The sequence below is a fragment of the Gymnodraco acuticeps genome, unplaced genomic scaffold (assembly GCF_902827175.1).
Source record: "Gymnodraco acuticeps unplaced genomic scaffold, fGymAcu1.1, whole genome shotgun sequence".
Lineage (NCBI taxonomy): Eukaryota > Metazoa > Chordata > Actinopteri > Perciformes > Bathydraconidae > Gymnodraco > Gymnodraco acuticeps.
Genome location: NW_022991188.1, coordinates 215,402 through 237,400, shown reverse-complemented (window position 1 = coordinate 237,400; position 21,999 = coordinate 215,402). Strand labels below are relative to the sequence as shown.

The 21,999-nt window shown below is 40.8% G+C and overlaps 1 protein-coding gene across 1 annotated transcript in view; it reads left to right on the top strand.

Moving 5' to 3' along the window:
• Positions 1–944: 944 nt before the first annotated feature.
• The window catches only part of LOC117561190 (E3 ubiquitin-protein ligase HECW1), a gene marked incomplete in the record, with an annotated part of 206,653 nt that continues 185,598 nt past the window's right edge, over positions 945–21,999 (top strand). Inside the window, 1 exon segment of the mRNA XM_034238491.1 lies at positions 945–1,132. Coding sequence (XP_034094382.1) covers positions 1,103–1,132 — 30 coding nt within the window.

The window sequence follows — 21,999 nt, the reverse complement described above, 5'->3', positions numbered from 1 at the left end:
GTATTCTATGCTGCATAATGTTATGTTCTGTTCATGTTTAGAGTGTGCCGGTCAGGGGAATATTGCGAGTTGTTTTATTTGTTGTTGTTTTTTTTCACAGTTTTGTTTTGATGCTTTTCATTGGTATATTGTTGTTTTTATTTTTGTTTTATTTATTTGTTATTTCTATATATTTTGTATTATTGCTGATTTGTGTTGTTTTTATTTTATTTTTGTTTCCTTTTGTATGGAAATGGGGACATTTCTTTCAGTGCGGGGGGCGTATGTAAGCAGTGGGTTTGTGAGTACATGTATTTGAGCATGCGCAGAGTGTTATTGTGTAGTAGTAGGACTCGACAGTAATAAACGGAGGCGTTGTCTGTGATGCTCCAAATGCTACTTTACTATTTACTAAAGTGCAAAAGGGTATTTACCTCCTGGATGCTCAGTTCACCGTTTTCCAGTTGGACTAATGTTTACTGCTCCAAGATATAGTGAACGGCATATTTTCCAGCAGGAAGCTCTTATCAACGGCGCTCTGCCTCCTCTGCAGCTCTTTGAAGGGAAACGATAGAGGAGAGGAGAGAGTGATATGCATATAAACGTGTTTATGATATGGGATGGGGGCAGACACAAGGAGAAAAGTAGGTTTTCCGATTGGCTGTATTACATTATTGTAGGCATTGGTACCCGGCTCTATCTGACACATGTATTTCTAATGTGACCAGAAGTGGAACCTTCAAAATAAGAGCATATTTTAAATTGGAATTTCTTTAATCAGATTGTTTTAATAAATGTAATTGTTTTACGCATACTTATCATAATTTGTTCATATAAAATGCATGTTCATTCATAAATAAACCCTAAACCAGTAAACAGAATACGACTTTATAATGGCTAGTGTTGGCTGTGACCGGAAACTGTATGTTGCATTTTAGCTAGCTTTACTCTGGTCCAGAGAAAAAGGGAAGGATGTGATTACAGCCTCTGTCGTGTGCCTCATCGGTCCTTTACACTGTACGCTGTTATTTGTGTTCCTCCTGCTTTTTTTGTACCGTTGAAATGGAGCTCCGTGGAAACTAGCAGGCGTGCACCTATTCGAATTCTCCCTTATCTTAAGAGAATGATCCACCAGCAAGTTATTTTTTCCCAGGTAGGTCGTCTCCATTGTTGCTGTGTAACGTTAGGTGATGTAGCCTCTCATATGGCGCTACAGCAGCGGCCCATCGCGTATGTGTCATTCTCTCCCGTTTGCAGTTAACGATTCGCTTCTATTAAGAACATTGAGTGATTATGGGATGTTAATCTGTAATGGCACCTAACATGAGATAACGTCAGAATATTACGCTGTCTCTTGTTTTCATTATTCAGTACGGACTACATAACGGTCATAACTAAGTGAACATGTTTTTTTAGGGGAGCTGCATTATACGACCAAACACGGTTCTATCGTAAACTAGTTTAATATTCTGCCGTTAGCAAGCCACATAACAAAGTTGTCATTGTATTAGGTACAAAGAAAAGAAAACTGAGGCAATGAGCCATTGGATTTGTGCGGAATCAGAGAGCGGATATGAATCTGAAAATGTCTTGAGTCATTCTTCCTGTACATTTTAATATGTGTGTGTGCAGCAAATATAACGTAACAAAACAATTATTTTTGAATGATGTTTGGTGTGATATATGGTGCTGGCGATCTGGGCCACATCTTCGCCCCACTTGCTCTTGATTTGGGATGTAGGCTACTACGAACCGTAATATAAGGAGAGACTAACCCTCCCTCTTTGTGTGGGGATTCCCACCCTCAAAATCCTCTTAAAGCACCAATCGACGGGTGCATGTAGTTCTTCCCTGTAGGGTTTCATGTGAATCAGTCTCCGATAATTTAACATAGCAAACATGCGATAATTATCACATCTCAAACCTAAAACATTTTACAATAGTTTTCAGGTAATCAACTTTTTCTTTAAATGCCTTATTTATTTAATTACACATATATAGCTTCTAGTTTTTGGAATATTTTAGTTGGCTTCCAGAGCATCTTTAGCTACTTGCAATGATGCAACTATGAGGCCACTGGCCATTTATCTCCAATTGAAATGGAATACATTTTTTACATGTGAAAGGAGACATTTCAGTGCTGTTAATATTTTTTTGAATCTATATGTCCAGAGCTCTGGAGATCAGACTTTTTGCTGGTGCTACATGTCATGTAGTGGACCGTGAGAAACAATTTAATTAAACAAAATCATAATGAAAAAAGTAAATATGCAATGATGTTTAAACTTTCACCATTTTAATACTGACAGAGAACAACATAATAGAGCAGTGCTGTTTATATAATTTGTATTGATCTACAGTATGTTGCCCTCTGCCATATGCAGTAGACACGTTGGAGCACACAGGGGAATGAGTCATTTAGTTTTTGTATTTGTATTTTTGAATTTTATTCTTACTGTATGGTGTATGTTTAACAGTGTTTAGTGGTCTTTGTGAAAGCCAGGCTAGGAATATTGTTGTTTTTCAAGAAGAGCTGCATGGAGATGTGACTTACATGATCCCAGATCACTAAGATAGTTGTAGTTGTCCAGGCCAGGCAATATATATCTAAAGATCCATCAATGATGACACCTGCTGAGACTATTTTGTTTGGCAGAGCCAATTTTCAAAGCAATTGCCAAATCTAAAACCATGGTTGGCACAAACACAAGTGACTCAATTTAATCCTTTTTCTTTCTCTATTGGATAGAAAGAAATAGACTGGATAATGTTTATTATCAATAGCTTAGGTATTGGAGGAGAGGTATTTTGAGAGATAAATCGTATCAATAACTTCATTTATTTAACATCAAAAGGGTAATGCACATTCTCATTATCCAGTTTTATTGTATTCATCTCAATTGTGTATTGATGGTTCCTGTATGTTCCATGACGTATACATTCCCTTAACCCACTAAGACGTCCCCTTGCGAAATATTTTATCGACTTCTGTCTTATTCTTTCATATCATATAGTAGACTAACCAGCCATTTACTAAAACAACTAACAATTTGACCTACTATGCCCATCTAATTGTTGGCCAGCCTGAGGTGTATTTTCTTGATTTTTACCAAGATATGATCCAATTATCTCAGCAAAATCAGTCCAAGTTAGGGACCACAATAAGCAGCAATAAAGTACAAGCAATAACATATTCTAATAATTGCTCTATAGTCCGTATCTTGTTCATGAAACACATTAGCACATAAAGTGCATATCAGCTTTCACTTGAAGTGGAAAGTACAGCATTCATAGTTGAACAATTAGCTGAAAGAGAACTACATTAGAGTAATCAAGGATATCTTTACTTATCATTTTGTACTGAATCATTTCAATTTCCAACAGAGGCAATCCAGTCTAACTTTTTCTGCCTGCTCTACATGAATGTTGTATTAGAAATCAAGGAGGATTGAATGCAATTACATATTATATATATTTCCCGCGGACCGTAGGGATTGAAACATGTTAGGAAAAGGGACGTTTTGTCTGTTCTAATGCTTTTACTGTATTTGTATCGCATTGTGCACACTGTTTTGTCTATACATCTGAGTTCCCAACTCCATTGAAGTTATAGCCAGGCACGTGCTTCAACGCGTGTATTTCTGTTTATTCAAGGCATTCATTTTGTTATTCTACAGTATTGTTGTTTTATAGTTATTTGTTAATGTATACAACCCAATTTGTGTTCTTTGAAATTGAAAAGGATATTGCATTGTGTTTGTTACTTTTGTTGCAGTTGTATATATGTCTTATGGACATGCTTTTATTTTGAAGGAGAGTTAGCGCTGTTGACAGGAAGTTGTTGTTGCTATGGAAACAATGTGACGGAGAAAAGGAGCGGAGATAAACGGAGAAAAGTAATATAATATACATATAAAGACGGAGAAAGCAAACGAAAAAAGTTTATGGTTAAGTGTTAGCACCCCCCGAAGAGGCACAAGCTCTTACGTTGATATTGGAGATTTCAATGAATTCAATTTGGCAGCTGCAGTGCAGCGCGGCTGCCAAAAGAAACAAAAACGAATAGTCGAATAACAAAATTGAAAACCGAATAGTACTCCAACGACCGAATATTCGGATATTCGGGTACAGCCCTTGTTCAGAAACGGGATTAAAGTTATAGATGAACAAAACACAGACTGTCTGTGTCATGGTGAATACAGTCGCTGTTGTCTGTGTCTGTATCATGTTGTTGTGAGTGTGGACGGAGCAGATACAAGTAACGTTAGCTTATCCTGATCGATCCAATCCCCATTCAGAAAAACACGGATTTTAAAAGGTTTTTCGCCTGCCGTCTTGTCTGCACACTTGTCAAAGCATTAATGCATAGTTTTTACTAACTGTTATCAGTATGTTGTTACTTCGGCATCATTTTGAAACGTGTATTACAATTAAATGACGGTAAAATATGTTAATTTTGTTGTAGATGGTTTCTACCACAGTATTTACATGGATATAAGCCCCGCCCCCTGGCCAGTGCATCTTGTTTGAACGCAGCATAATGCAGTTCAGAAACCAGACCACTGCTCTGACCTGTTGAACCCAAGCGGCAAACTCTGGGGAAGAGCCGGGACGCCAATACGGAAGTGCCACACACTGCAGTTCATATATTGGCCGATAGGCGATGACTGCAGAAAGGAGCAATTTCCATAGACCCCCTTGTTAAAATGCCCAACTTTACAGCAGAAAAAAACATGTTTCTACCCCTGGCTGCAATAAATATTATTATGAATATAGTTAGATTCCACCTTCATGATTATGGATCTGTGAGTGAATTGTTTTCTAACATGACCCTTTTATTTATATTAGGTCTTAACGTTTTTGCATAAATTAGGGCGTGGTCACATTGAGTGACGGCTCTGTCAAGTGACTGCTGCTGCTAGCTTCTTGTCTCTCTGCTAGCAGCTCCGTGATGCTACAGCCACTCTGCCTGCTCAGTTCATCCAGGGAACGCAACTCCGCGACCCCGGCCGTGTTTGTTTGTTCTTCATGCTTATATATCGGACTATTGTGACTCGCTCTGCGGTTGAAACAGACGGTGCATGAATGTGGTTTTGCGGTAAGTGAAATTCGAGTACTTATTTATGTGTTAATGATTTTAATCAGCTACATAATGAATGTTAAGGCTTGGGTTAGTGTGTAAGCGAGTGGTAGCTACATCGGTGCTAACTATGCTAATCGTAGCCTCCAAGTTAAAATCATAGACTGTGTATATAAAGGTTTAAACGAAATAGACAAGTGTTAAGCGTTAAGTGGGATAATACTGTAGAACAAACGGCTTATGTTTGAGGTTGATAAAATAAGGTCATCCTTGTAACTTAGAGAGATATTTTATTATGTAGGTAGGAACTGTATGCATTGCTAAGGTTAATTTAAATTGGCTATGCTCAAGTATGTAGACAAGCTAATGTCGAAGTAGTGTATGTTAAATCAACCTCACAATAAGATGTGTGTATATTACAATTGTTAATGTCATATTTCAACATGATTACTTAGATATTACAATATGGTTGGTTGAGCTGGAGTTCATTATTGAGCTTACACATTAACGTCAGTCATCTGAAGAATGAACCCAAACCTTGTTGTTTTTATTAATTGCATTACCAAATTGGTATCAAATAAACAGTAAGCATTGGAAACACAACTTCCAAAGTTACAGTAAAAATAAAAAGGACCCTGACTCGGACAATACACAATCCAACATGTTCAACAGAAGAGAATCAGTTATATTGTTTGTACACATGGTACTTTACATATATATCTGTTTGTTTAAAGTGTCCAGGTGATGCAGACAGGCTGGACCAGATAGTGAGAGAAAGAACTGGACTTCTCACAGCAGTGAACTTCAGCACAGGTACAAAGACTCTTTTTTTCATATTTTTTCATAGAGCAATCAAGAAAGATATTGGTTTAAATGAATGAAGTATTGACTTTAATACACTGATATACTCATCCATTAAACAATACTAAATATTAGATCACCTACACATCAGTTGAGGGTTTTTTCCATGCAAAAGGTTACATTTAGATGTTAACAAGCAATATGACTTTTTCAGCTTTCTAATTTAATGTATTGAAGGCAAAGATATTTAACACATAGTGAGAACTGCTACTATTTATCTCTCAATATTGTCTGAAAAAAACGTGGTAAAAGTTATTCTTTCAGTGAGACAACAGAGCAAGCTTCTACAGTTGCACTACGTTTTGATAACAGTTCAATATTATTTTGATAATAACAAATATTTCAATGTTGATGAACTTCATACTGTTCATTCATAATCTGATTGTCTTTGTAGCTCACTGTTGAAATAAAAAAAAAACATTACAATTACAAAATAATTATATCTACAGCACACAAACACACACAACACACACAAACACAAACACACTGATTTCATAAATAACACACTTGTTCTGCAATAATATGTTTTATGATTCCTGTCATTTTTGTTAGGAAAGGACATGCCTGGAAGACACGACTGAACATTTTCTCCTTCTCTGAGGGTCAAGAAGAACATCCAAGAGGAACATTAAAAGCTGATGTTATGAGATTTTAAGACCAGTACAGGACATTCACTAAGAAACTACTTTTATTGTGAAAACACAGTCAGCTGATTGAATGCACCTATTTCCACATCTACACTCCATCAGCTGATTATTTCGATTTGCCTCGCTTTATGAGCTTCACATCACCTGTGCCTTGTAGCGCAGAGTTTGCAACGTCACAAATAAATGGGGCCAATCTTCAGTCAGATGTGAATGTGTAATCTAACATTTTCAGTAAGAATAATGGACAAAAGGAGTGCAAATACAATTTATTGAAATGTGAACCAAAACTTAATCAAAAATGTTTTAAATAAAAAGCACATATGGACAGAAGGTGTAAACCTATTAAATGTATAAGTAAACACATTTAGTCAAATAATGTGACAGACTAGGCCTGTGCAGTTGGTATCAGCTATGCCCAGCATGGGCTCCTCCATCAGGCCTGGTCCTCCTCGCAGAGGAAAGACCCTCAGTCCTCTCCAAACCAACAGACAGGACGTCCATCACACGGAGGTTTCTCCCTGAAGTCTCTGCAGCTCTCTGGACACCACGCTGTCTCAATCCGTCCACACTGAATATGAGAGGGGAAAAATGAAAATAATAAATGCTTTAGACAATAAGAAATATAAAGTTGACTGTTGAGTTGCTCAGTTTTTTTAGATTGTCAATACTATTACTGTATAACTAATATCTCAGGTTAAGAGGTACATTCAAATAAAGATTGGTCTTTAAATACATTTTGTCTTTAGAATTGTTCGTCTAAAGTCAAGGATCTAGTACTGGTACTTAGTTTTAATGATACAGTCTGGTTATTATGCTGTTTGGAGGAGGCCTCACAGGTAAGAGCACTAACTAGCTACCATCACATGTACCTTAGTTTGACTTAAATGTATTAAATGTATAATTAAGTGATATCAAAATATAAATAACTAATGTCATGCAAACATATTAATATTTGCTTGATTCCAGTGTTGAATTTAGCACAATTGCATACAAAGGTTAAGGGATTTTAAGATTCTGAAGTATTATGCTAAAAACTCAATAACTTAGATTATTATTTATAGTTTTGCTGAATAGTTTCATGTCCGCTTACCTTAGAAACGTAAAATGCGATGGCAGTGTGCAGATGGGGAGCATGTTAGCTTAGCTTGGTAGCTTCAGCTAGCTCTGGAGCTTCCAGCTCGGTGGCAGCAGGTCCCACCTCGGCTCCGCCTCTTTGCCCTTATTTGGAGCAGGCGGGAGTTGAACTCTGACGTCACTGTCGAGCCGTTAGTGGCCGACTCCGCCTACTAAGGGCTTCTCTGCAACTCTGCAGAATCCTATGGGTGATGTCACAGACCCTACGTCCATTTATATATACAGTCTATGGTTGAACCCCATCCCCCCACCCCCGGGCGGAAAAACGCATAATCTGCAGGAAACAGCGTCTGAGGGCATTTTATTATTTAATAAACTATGAATGTTTTATATCCATGTAACGGGAAGAAACTCAGCTAACAGATCTTTTTTTTTTTGCAAAAAAACCCCCACAAAGCTAACGCTCAGCCTCTGAATTGGCTACGAGCGAACAAATGCTAACGGTGTTTTGCACAGAAACTCACTCATAACACCCTTATTACTTATGGTAGCTGCATACCCAACCCATCGATTAGCATTGTGAGAAGACACAGAATCGATAGGTACCTACATCATCACTCTATGATAAGAACTTGTGACTTTATAAACAAAAACAGACATCACAACACTTGGCGCTAGGTAGCTAAAACGGCAATATCTCTTGCCTTCGTTGTTGTCTGATCAAAACTGGTCTTCAATAGCATTATAACGATAAAAACGCTGCTGAAGTAAATCCATAGGTTAATCCAATATGTCTGTGTCACTTTGAAATGATTTCTGATAATCCATCAGCAATAAACCTACTTTTCCATTTTCAGATGTCAGAGCGTGAGATAGGTTCGCTCTGAGCAAAACTGCATGCGCGAAGCCCCCACTTTTTTTTGGTAACGTGGGTGTGTATGTGGAAATTCTCCTTAGATTCTATTGGCTCTAACGGTTAAAAAGAGATGTCAATCGCCAAAATCGACCAATGGGTTCCAGAGAAATGGCAAAAACGCCCATTTCCACCCAAATCACCCCAGAGGTGGAGTTTTTTTTGCTAAACTTCCCTAAAAAGGTCAAATGTCACTTGTTTTACATCAATCTTGATATAGGGTACTTATTATATGTTGTACTTTTTATTCCTAAAGCTTTTAGTCTATCATACCATCATCCAAGGGTAGTAATCTGAATTTTCTTTAAAATAAAAAACATCTATATTGATTCTGACTTTTCTACATCCAACTCACAGGTTTATCATTACTTTCAGAACAAAGCTTATTAATTTTCCCCTTTTAGAAGTGTAGTTATGGTCATTTGTTCTGGAAATGTCATTTTCGAGCCTGAGACCTGAAAAACATGGATGGGGTTCAACAGGTTAAAGCAACTTCAAGATGTCAACAGTATCAGGGCCTCAAAGGCCATGGTGGCCGTAGGACGTACAATTATTTTCGGGGCATCATGGCCGTCGTGCAATTCCTACCCTGGTTATAGCTACGACAGGATCCCTGAGCAGTCGACCAGCTTACTGTAATTCAGAAGGGCTAATAAGATAGTATGGACAACATTGGATTTCAATTATCACTTTTCATCAACTGACTCTCAAATCTTGGATTTATAATTGTCCTTGGCTTGAATGCACCAACCGCTTGTATGCATATAAGCAGAGAGAGAGAGAGAGAGAGAGAGAGAGAGAGAGAGAGAGAGAGAGAGAGAGAGAGAGAGAGAGAGAGAGAGAGAGAGAGAGAGAGAGCTATGCAGATATCTAGATATCGATATCATAGCAGAGAGCGAGTACTCGACAGATATATCGTAGATCTCATAGCTAGAATCTCTCAATCTATTCGCCGCGAGAGCTCGAGAGAGAATGAATCATTATTACTTTGAGAGACTGTTCATAGGACATGAGTCTGGTGTCTAAGTTGAGTTTTTAAGATTTCAGGACCATGGAGAGTGGTTTCTTAGCCTGCTTGTTATGTGTTTCTTAACAGAGAGGAGAGAGAGAGAAATAAATAGAGAGAGAGATAGAGATAGAGAAATAGAGAGAGGTTAACATGCCATTTTAGTTTTATGTATTCATGTATTTGTTTCTGTTCAAGAACCCAAATAGAGTTGTTGTAGTTAAAAACAAATAACATTGTAAATGATGCAGTTACAAAAAAATGAAAAGACAAGATAGTGTATGTAATACAAATATCCATCCATCCATCTTCTCCCGCTTATCCGTGGTCGGGTCGCGGGGGTAGCAGTTCCAGCAGAGAGCCCCAAACTTTCTTTTCCCTGGCGACATCAACCAGCTCTGACTGGGGGATCCCAAGGCGCTCCCAGGCCAGCGAAGAGATATAATCCCTCCACCTGGTCCTAGGTCTACCCCTTGGTCTCTTCCCAGCTGGACGTGCCTGGAACACCTCCCTAGGGAGGCGCCCAGGTGGCATCCTAACTAGGTGCCCGAACCACCTCAACTGGCTCCTTTCGACTCGAAGGAGGAGCGGCTCAACTCCGAGTCCCTCCCTGATGACCGAACTTCTCACCTTATCCCTAAGGGAGACACCAGCCACCCTGCGGAGAAAACCCATCTCGGCCGCTTGTATCCGCGATCTCGTTCTTTCGGTCATGACCCATCCTTCATGACCATAGGTGAGGGTAGGAACGAAAATGGCCCGGAAGACAGAGAGCTTTGCCTTCTGGCTCAGCTCCCTTTTCGTCACAACGGTGCGGTAAAGCGACTGCAGTACCGCTCCCGCTGCTCCGATTCTCCGGCCCATCTCACGCTCCATTGTTCCCTCACTCGAGAACAAGACCCCGAGATACTTGAACTCCTTCACTTGGGGTAAGGACTCATTCCCTACTTGGAGTGGACAGTCCATCGGTTTCCTGCTGAGAACCATGGCCTCAGATTTGGAGGTGCTGATCCTCATCCCAGCCGCTTCACACTCGGTTGCGAACCGATCCAGTGAGTGCTGAAGGTCACAGACCGATGAAGCCATTAGAACCACATCATCTGCAAAAAGCAGTGGTGCAATCCTTAGTCCACCGAACTGCAGACCCCCTCCCCCATGACTACGCCTCGAAATCCGAGCCATGTATATTACAAACAGGATTGGTGACAAAGCGCAGCCCTGGCGGAGGCCAACCCTCACGGGAAATGGGTCCGACTTACTGCCGAGGACCCGGACACAGCTCTCGCTTTGGGAGTACAGAGATTGGATGGCCCTGAGTAGAGACCCCCTCACCCCATACTCCCGCAGCACCTCCCACAGTAACTCCCTGGGAACTCGGTCATACGCCTTCTCCAAGTCTACAAAACACATGTAGACCGGATAAGCGTACTCCCAGGCCCCCTCCAGGATCCTTGCGAGAGTAAAAAGCTGATCCGTCGTTCCACGACCAGGACGGAATCCGCATTGTTCCTCCTCAATCTGAGGTTCGACAATCGGCCTGACCCTCCTTTCGAGTACCTTAGAGTAAACTTTCCCGGGGAGGCTGAGTAGTGTGATGCCTCTGTAATTGGCACACACCCTCTGATCCCCCTTTTTAAAAAGGGGAACCACCACCCCGGTCTGCCACTCCTTCGGTACTGTTTCCGACTTCCACGCAACGTTGATAGGACGTGTCAACCATGACAGTCCCTCAACACCCAGAGCCTTCAGCATTTCCGGGCGGATCTCATCCACCCCCGGGGCTTTGCCACTGTGGAGTTGTTTGACGACCTCAGTGACCTCCCCCCGGGAGATTGGTGTTGATCCCCCGTCATACTCCAGCTCTGCCTCTAACATAGAGGGCGGAGTTGTCGGGTTCAGGAGTTCCTCAAAGTGTTCCTTCCAACGCCCTAACACTCCATCAGTTGAGGTCAACAACGTCCCATCCTTACTGTACACAGCTTGGATGGTTCCCTGCTTCCCCCTCCTGAGGTGTCGGACAGTTTTCCAGAACAACTTTGGTGCCGCCCGAAAGTCCTTCTCCATGTCTTCTCCGAACTTCTCCCACACCCGCTGCTTTGCCTCGGCCACGGATGAGGCTGCTGCCCTTCGGGCCTGTCGGTACCTTGCAACTGCCTCGGGAGTCCCCCGGGATAACAAATCCCTGAAGGCCTCCTTCTTCAGTCGGACGGCTTCCCTGACCACCGGTGTCCACCAGGAGGTTCGAGGGTTACCGCCCCTTGAGGCACCTAGGACCTTGAGACCACAGCTCCCCGCCGCGGCTTCGGCAATAGAGGCTTTGAACACCGACCACTCTGGTTCAATGTCCCCAACCTCCACAGGAATGCCCGAAAAGCTCCGCCGGAGGTGTGAGTTGAAGGCCTCCTGAACTTGGGCCTCCTCCAGACGTTCCCAGTTCACCCGAACTACACGTTTGGGCTTACCAGGTCTATCCAGAGGCTTCCCCCGCCACTCGACCCAACTCACCACCAGATGGTGATCAGTTGACAACTCCGCCCCTCTCTTTACCCGAGTGTCCAAAACATACGGCCTCAGGTCCGATGATACGATAACGAAATCGATCATGGACCTTCTGCCTAGGGTGCTCTGGTACCACGTACACTTATGAGCATCCTTATGTTCGAACATGGTGTTTGTTATGGCCAATCCATGACTAGCACAGAAGTCCAGTAACAAACCACCACTCCGGTTCAGATCAGGGGGGCCGTTCCTCCCAATCACGCCCCTCCAAGTGTCTCCATCATTGCCCACATGTGCGTTGAAGTCTCCCAGCAAGATTAAAGAGTCCCCTTCAGGAGCCCCATACAGGACTCTTTCCAGGGTCTCCAAGAAGGCCGTATAATAATAATAATAATAATCCTTATATTTATTATAGCGCTTTATCAATGACTCTCAAAGCGCTTTACAAATACACATTACACATACAGATCATACATACATGTAATGGTCATCTACTGTGGACAATACCCACAGGAGCAAATTCGGGTGAAGTGTCTTGCCCAAGGACACAACGGCCTGACGCAGTGGGGCGGGAGCGGGTTTCGAACTGGAGTTCCCCAACGCCCCCCTTGATCTGATGATCAAATGCACAGACCACTGCACCACCCGTCCTGAACTACAGTCAGAGTTTTCCCCCCCATAACCCGCAGGCGTAGGGAGGCGACCCTCTCGTCCACTGGGGTAAACTCCAACAACGAAGCACCTAACCGGGGACTTGTGAGTATCCCCACACCCGCCCGGCGCCTCACACCTTGAGCAACTCCGGAGAATAATAGAGTCCAACCCCTATCCAGAAGTAAGGTTCCAGAGCCGACGCTGTGCGTAGAGGTGAGCCCAACCAGATCCAACTGGTAACGCTCCACCTCCCGCACAAGCTCCGGCTCCTTCCCCCCCAGAGAGGTGACGTTCCACGTCCCCAAAGCCAGCTTCTGTCGCCCGGGTCTGGTCCGTCGAGACCCTCCGCTTTCACTGCCACCCTTCTGGCAGCGCGCCCGACCCCATCGATGTTTCCCGTAGGTGGTGGGCCCGCGGGACGGAGAAGCGGAGGTGTTGCCCACGTTGCCTTTTCGGGCTGGGCCCGGCCGGGCTCCGTGGCAAGCCCGGCCACCAGACGTTCGCCGACGAGTCCTCCTTCTGGGCCTGGCTCCAGAAGGGGACCCCGGGCTTCCTCCGGGCCGGGTATCCTCACTTCTTGTGTCGTCTTTCATGAGGTCTTTTGAACCAATCTTAGTCTGGCCCCTTGCCTGAGACCAATTTGCCATGGGAAACCCTACCAGGAACACAAGGTTCCAGACAACACAGCCCCCAGGTTCATCAGGGCACACAAACCTCTCTACCACGGTAAGGTGCTGGTTCTTCAGAACCATGTAATACAAATAGAAATACAAAATAAATTAAGAAACAAACAAACAAAAGACAATAAAAACACATTCAAATTAAGTACCATCAAAATCAAATCAAATGAACACCATAAAATGCGAGCTCTAACCGAAGGCTTTGTTAAAAATGTAGGTCTTCAATGCACTTTTAAAAGTTTGGACACTCTCTGCCTCTCTGATTGAAACAGGAAGTTGGTTCCAGAGCAAGGGCGCTTGGTAGCTGAACGCTCTGACTCCTGATCTTGTTTTGCGGACTCTGGGCACCACTAACAGACCTGCACCCTGGGAGCATAGTGTTCTAGCAGGGCAATAGTGGATACAAATATATTTTAGGTACGAAGGTGCCTGACCATTTAGCGCCTGGTAAGTTAAAATAAGTATTTTAAAATAATTTCTGTGCTTTACCGGCAGCCAGTGTAGAGCAACTAAAATTGGAGTGATGTGCTCCATTTTTCTGGTTTTAGTGAGTATACGGGCTGCAGCATTTTGTACCAGCTGAAGATTTGTAATGGATGTGGTGGGACAGCCTGATAGAAGGGAGTTACAGTAATCCAGCCTAGAGGTAATGAATTAATTTTTCTGCATCATTTTGAGTTAGTACGTGTCTGATTTTTTTTATATTGCAGAGATGAAAGAAGGCAGTCGGTGAAACATGCTTTATGTGAGATTTGAAGGACAAATCTTCGTCAAAGACAATGCCAAGATTTTTGATTGTGGAGCTGGAGGTCTTGGTGATACCATCAATCATTCTTATGTCAATTGTGGCATCATTTCGGAATTGTTTGGGGCCAAGTAAAATGACTTTGGTTTTGTCTGTGTTTAAAAATAAGTAGTTGCAGGTCACCCATGGTTTTATATCTGACACGCATTCTTGTAGTTTAGATAATTTATACTGTTCATCCGGCTTGAACGATAGGTACATCTGTGTATCGTCAGCATAACAATGAAAATGTATGGAATGTTTCCTTATAATTTTGCCTAATGACAACATATTAAGAGAGAACAAAATGGGTCCGAGGACAGATCCTTGTAGCACTCCATGATTGAGTGTGGTTTTTATTGACCATTCATCATGCTCCGATACAAACTGAAGCCGTTCTGAGAGATATGACCTTAACCAGTTTAGTCCAGTACCCTTTATACCAATGGACTGTTCTAATCTTTCTAGTAGGATGTTGTGGTCAATGGTATCGAAAGCTCCAACTTAGGTACTCAACAGTACCAGGATCGAGCAAAGGACACTTTCAGATGCCATGAGAAGGTCATTTGTGACTTTTGCTAGTGCTGTCTCTGTGCTGTGATGAGTTTTGAAGCCTGATTGGAATTCCTCAAGTAATTGATTCTTATTTAAAGGAGACGTATCATACTATATTTGAATAATATATTGTAGGGCCATACTTATATATGGTATATTTATACGTTTTTTTTTTCAAAATACCAAACATTTTGCTCTATTTTCCTCTCCTCCACCCTGCATGCGCTGCAGCTGACCACGCCCCCCTGCAAAGGAGGGGGCCGAGTTACGAGCATCATGTTACCATGCTGTTACCATGCCACGGCAACCTCTCATTCCCCTGATAGGTGTAGAGTTGGCCATATAGGTGGAGCTCCTCGTCACTGACGTCAGATTATTTTCAAATCTAGATCAGTCTGTATCAGATCTGTTGCAGCCCCGTTTTTAGAGATTTGGGTACGGAGGAAAAGAGAGACGGTTGTGTTTTCTGACACTTGGTGAGTACCCTGACACACCGGGGACACATATTCATGTATAAAAGACGTACAAAAGTGCATTTTGCATGATAGGTCCCCTTTAAGTATTCACACAGCTGTTGAGCGACTGCTTTCTCAAGGATTTTAGAGATGAAGGGAAGGTTAGATATTGGTCTGTAGTTTGGCCATAACCTCAGTATCAAGGTTAGATTTTTTAAGGAGAGGTTTAATTACAGCCTCCTTAAATTACTGTGGTACATAGCGTGATGATAATGACATATTAATATTAATATGGGGTAACATTTCCTTAAACAGCTTGGATGGAATTGGGTCTAAGATGCAGGTTGACAGTTTCGAGGAGGAAATAATGGAAGTTAGCTGGTTAAGGTCTATTGGAGAGAAGCTATCTAGGTATATTTCAGGTGTAACAGCCGGTAAACATATACCAGTGGTTGTAGACACCTCAGTGCTGTATAAGGGAAATAGGAGGTTAATATGGTCTCTGAAAGTTTGGATTTTGTCATAAAAAAAGTCATAAAGTCGTTGCTTCTTAGTGGAATCGGGATAGATGGTTCAGTAGAGGCTCTCGGTCAGCCTGGCTAATGTGTTAAAAATAAATCTGGCGTTATTCCTATTTTCTTCTATCAATGATGAGTAATAACTTGCTCTGGAATTTTGTAGAGCCTCCTTATATATTTTAAGGTTAACAAGCCAAAGTACACAAAATACTTCAAGCTTAGTGGAACGCCATTTCCTTTCAAGTTGTTGTAATTTTAGTTTAGGACCAACAGAGTCCAATATTATTCGGAGCGCGTCTGTGGCACCATCAACAGCATTATCTATTGGGGGGGGGGTTAAAATTAGGGTAGGAGTCTTCCCATACACTGAGACAAGGTATTGCACTAGATGTTGACAGAACTTTTTCCTTAAATGTTGCTATAGCACTTTCAGTTAGATGTCTCGTTTAGGAGATCTTGTCTGGCAGTTTGTAGTCCAGTAACAGTACATCAAAAGTTATTAAAGCAGGGTTATGTGGATAGTATGACACACAGGAGACTATTGATGTGTGTAGTGAGTTTGGTAGTAATAAGCTTTATAATAGTGATTGAATATTATTGTATTCTCTTTTTTCGGAGTTGCACTTTGCAGACGGTCCCTGAGCACTCGTTTCTTCTCCGGGCTGCAGATAGAGACCAATGTAATGTGTCCAGCTCGGAGGACGGCGCGTATTTGCTTTTTTTGATCAAAATGTAATTGTAGTTCGTTGTCAACCTTACCACGGTACGTAGGAGACGTCATTTGTGTCTGAATAACGTTTTGTTCATGAGTTATTGATCCGTGAAATCAGAATCTCCCAATATCGTTCCAACTATACTGAACTAAGCCAGAAGACCATCTCATTTCGTAGACCGCTCGGTTTGCTGTTCCTTCACTTTAATTTGATATACATTTATTTTGGACGAAAACTTAGCGTGAGCAAAGGCAAGTGTGGCGTGAGGTTAATTGCGTGACTCTCACGCACAATGCGTGAGTGTTTGCAGCCCTGAGTTACTACAGTAAGGATTAGTAACATGTAGGATTAGTAACATTTGGAGATGTTTAAACACAATGAGAAAACGCGTTAGCATTCACGCTAGCATTAGCATACACTGTAGTGTTAGCATACATGCTAGCGTTAGCCATACTAGCATATTGCACAGCTAGCATTAGCTATATTTACCTTGTTTACACTTAGGGGTCCTATGTGTTAATCTGTGTATGTTACAGTTGCATGTATGAGATATGAGTACACATATCAGAAAAACTGAAAAGCATGAACAAACTAGAGTCCACATGGATGATGCTATGCGACTAGCCATGTTTAGGAAAGTAAACACAGCTGTCCAATGAGGGCTACAGGATAGGGATCAGTAAGCATAATAAGGAGGTTGACAAAAACAGGCACTCAAATAATAGACTGTTTTAAGTGCTGGGTGCCTTTGAGCTAGCCCTGCATTGTAATATGACATATGTTTTGAGTTTGTGTATAAGTCTGCTTAAATGTTGGTAGAGCCCCCCCTGGAGAAAAATGCACCAGCCACCACTGGATAGAAGTCAAATGACAACAGTAATTGTTATTTCAGGGTGTTTTCTGTCAATCAGTCAAAACGAAAATAATGCATCTGTAACAAAGGGCCATGAAAATATGTCTATATCATCCTGTTTCTGCCACAACCTGCTTTGGTTTCTGCACTGTAGTGACACCTGTTTCGTCAACATTATAAATCATGTCTGGAGGGAATGAATGCCTGTAAAACAAACATGAAAGAACTAGACCAGTATGACCAAATAGCCCAAAAATAGATATCCTTGTAAATGTAGCTGGTAGGTAAACTCATGTGCCAGTCTGTTGCCAATATACTTTACTGATTTATATAGGCTAGTCATTGATAGTTATTCATGTTATCAAATGTGGTATTCTCTCATCTGTCCATCACTTTAACCAGATTGTCAAATAACTCCTGCCATGCAGGAAAGATGGTGGCGTGTCTTAAAATAATAGAACCAATCTAGACCTAAAAGAATATAATTGATTCTATAAAGATACTGTATTTAGCTACACAAACCAGTTAACATTGGCTGACCTACTGAATCATGTGATCTCTTGGACACCCTACCCGCTAAACCCTTTCTCGTTTCAGTTGTTTGCATAAGGAATGTTGTTGTTTCTTCAATGTTTCAAACATAAAAAACAAATCAGTTGTGTAAAACTACATTCATCCATCCATCCATCTTCTCCCGCTTATCCGTGGTCGGGTCGCGGGGGTAGCAGTTCCAGCAGAGAGCCCCAAACTTTCTTTAAAAAATACAATTGTATACTACAGAGAATTAAGTTAGCTTCCATTTACCCCAAAGCATTAGGCTCACTTTGCCCCACAGCTACTATTTTGGAAAAGGTTTAGTCAATCAAGCTAATCTTTAGTAAAATGATTAATATGGTTTTACACCCTGCTAAATAACCGACACGTTTGATACATATTTTCAGACCTGGATAAATTAGCTTTGACATAAAAGTAATTATATTAACACCTTACCTTGCACTATTTCTATTTTTATTGTTGTTTTTTATATTTATTTGTTTATGTCTTGTACATTTCACTATCTCGTCAGTCCGCTCGCATTCTAGCATTCCACAAACATTGCTTAAGACAGAAGATATTTGGAGTTTTGAAGGTCAAGGCAACTGTGACCTCATGTCTCAAAAATAAAAAATACTTCAAATTTCCGAAAGAAAATTATCCACATTCAGTTGAAACAATAAGTTGATTTATAATAATATGTTTCAGTATTTTAAAGCTGCCTTTAAATCCTACACTACCCAATGCAAAGAGCTGATACTTGGTGACCAATTATAATCTCTTTATTGTATCTGTTTAGGCTAATCGCAACGGCTTGATAGGTGAGTTTCATCTGAATGTGATGGCTCACTCGTAGTCAAGGCTCATCTCTAGACAGAGATAGAGTAGCAGAGGAGCAGAATCTCCTGACCAACTAAAGGTGCATCTGGTTGGAACAAAGAGGCTACTCATGTCACAATTAACCTTTTCTAAGTTTTACCAATAGCAAGGTAGAAACCCTCTGGTATAGGAAACCTTTACCTGACTAACAAAGTGAAAAACATGATTTCAATTTGAATTTAAGTATAACAATGCAGTATTGGGATATATATTTTTTAAATCCTCTGGAGCAGAGAGAGGAGCTGTGGATTATTGTTATTGATTAATGCATCAGTTTTTCTTAGGGTCAACACTAAACTCACAACTTAAAATGAAAGCGTTTAGTTTATTTAATAAAAGAGCACATGTTCAATGTGAAAAGTGACAGTAGTTATAGATTATTTGCAATTTGATGCTATATATATAAAAAAAAAACACCTTGAATTTCAGGGGGGGCGTGGGGCTCCGTTGGTGGGGCGCCAACACTGCAGTCTAAAGGGTCATAAGCTAGCATCCTCTCAATAACTGGTGTTTTGTTGAGTTGGGCTAACAACACTGAGAAGGCTCAATAGTGTGTTCCGATTCCAGAACAACCCTCACTTTACCTGAACCCACACACTCAACCAAACTTCTGTAGCAAGTTATATTCCCTTGAATCTACAATATAATCAGATACTGTCATCAGCTCAAAGCATGCTCGCTAACAACAACCAGTTAACAAGATGTCAAATTAACTTGCTGCTCAATCCACGACAAAACAAAGACTTATTCTCAGCTAGCATACTAACCTAACTAGCATGCTAAGTACAAAACCAGCTACATACTGTAACCACCAATAGTTTCAGATCTCAAGCGTCTGTAAAGCTTCCCAAATATTTCTTCAAATTGGTTAGTTTGGGGTTTTTCTATACTCCATACTCTTTATCAGTCTTTCTCACTGGTGGTCCGTGAGTGACCCCTAGTGGTCCGTGAGTATATTGGTAAAATATCCCATTTGAAATGATATATTATACAGTACATTTTAAGTGCTTCTCAAACTGTTTAAAAATTATTAGTATAGAGTGTAGCATAGATGTAGCATATGATGCATATGCATAAAAGGGCAGATTGGCAATTTGTGTTCATAATTTAATAAAAATATGCCTGGAATGACATATGTGACCCGCTCTATCGAAATCAGTCGGAAGTCGCAACGGCTCATTTCAAAATAAACGTGGATTTGCGTAAAAAACAATTTTTCCGAGGTTCGGGTGTTTTGTTTGATTTTAAACAAACAAAGTCTTGGCTTTCAGAATATGAAACTTTTATCTCCAAAATCACACGATAAATACATTTTTGAAGCTTGTAAAGGGACGAAGACAGGCACCTCTCACTCGCAATCTGCTCTTCCGCAGCGCCGCCCCCCCTCCCTCCGGCTGAAATTATGAATGTAAGAGTATAGTAATCATAGATAACACGGCAGGGTCCGTTACAGTTTGTTTTCATCTGATTTAAAATAAACAAAGTCTTGGCTTTCAGAATATTAAACTTGTTTCGGCAAATTCAGATGATAAATACAACTTTGAAGCTTGTAACGGCATAATTACAAGCGGAGAACGGAGTCATTTAATGTCACAGCAGGCATAACAACAGCCGGTGTTTCTCGTGAGGGTTTTCCCCAGGAAACAAACGCAATACACACAAACGCAAAATTACACAAACACACACACACACACACGTATACACACACACTCGCGAGCTTCCCCCAGACCAGTAATCCAAACTATCGAAAATATCTTCCCTCCGATCATTTGCTCCGCTAATAATCAATCAGATCGATGGATTCCAGAGAATAGAAAACTTTGAAGGCATTTTTCTCAAAATGATGACTCGGTGATAGTCATTATATAATGTGACATATTTTGCTTAATATTTGGAGTACAACAACAATCCTGATATCATTAGAAAGCTAGGAATCTCATCTTTCCAGCAGTGTATACAACTCAAAATGTGTCTTGGTTCAATCACTGCTTCATGACAGTTATTGAACAAATATGCAAAGATATGAAGTGTATTTCAGTAAATTCTCCTCACATGATAACTATCTCAACTTGTACCTAACCCTCTGACTGACAGAAGCTTTGTACTGCTGACATATATAGATATGCACTTTCTCTCTTATTTCTTTCTTTACCGTGATAGGCTTAACCGTAGGGAGGCTATGTCTAAAGTGGGCTAATGCGTTGATCTTCGGATAATGGGAGCACAAATCATCCCCACTGCAGTCAACATGGCGTTGTGTCTGACTCTGGGCAAGACACTTCACACCAAGTTGCTCCTGTGGGGATTGTCCACAGTATGGAGTGTATGTAAATCACTTGGGATAAAAGCGTCTAACAAGTGACATGTAATGTAATGTGATTCACCAATTTATTCATTATTAACATTTAATATTGTGTATTCTTTGGATATTCTATTGATTGTATTTGTATTGTTGATTTAATGGGTGAACGAAAAATATAACGAAAGTCACATAAAGCTATCATTATTAGGCTGTTATTTGTAACATATTGTTGGAGTGGTAAGCAGGCCTATTGTTTTGAGTTAGGTGGCATGTGAGTGTTTTTTTATTGGTTAAGTGGTCCTTGGTTTGAAAAAGTTTGAGAAACACTGCTCTATAAAGTCTAATTTTAGGTATCAAATCATAATTGGGTATACTATTCACCATTAGTAAACAATAGTGATTGGTGCATCAGGATAACTGGCTAAAGTAGTAGTGATTTATCATCTTCTTTTTTGGTTGCTAGTTGCACACACTCTGCGTTTCTTACAAAGTAGAATGAAAGACACCATTTTCAAGAGCTTATTTTGCCATCAAACATGGAAGAAGGAAAATAGGTTTGAATTGTGTCCTGTTGTAGACACTAACATACATAACTGGACATAAATATTTGAGACATATTTAAAATAACAAATTACAAAAGCTTTACAGTACATATTTAAAAAATATATGATTATTACCTAATATTAATCCATAAACACCACATGTAAAATAACAGTCCTTACTCTACACCAGGGGTGCCCACACTTTTTTGGCCGGTGAGCTACTTTTGAAATGACCAGCTCACCGAGGTCTAACAACCAAAAATACAATCCCAAATTGCAAGGGGCTGAATAACACGTTTTATTTATACATGGGATAACTACAACAACTCTATTTGGGTTCTTGAACAGAAACAAATACATGAATACATAAAACTAAAATGGCATGTTAACCTCTCTCTATTTCTCTATCTCTCTCTCTATTTCTCTCTCTCTTTATTTCTCTCTCTCTCCTCTCTGTTAAGAAACACATAA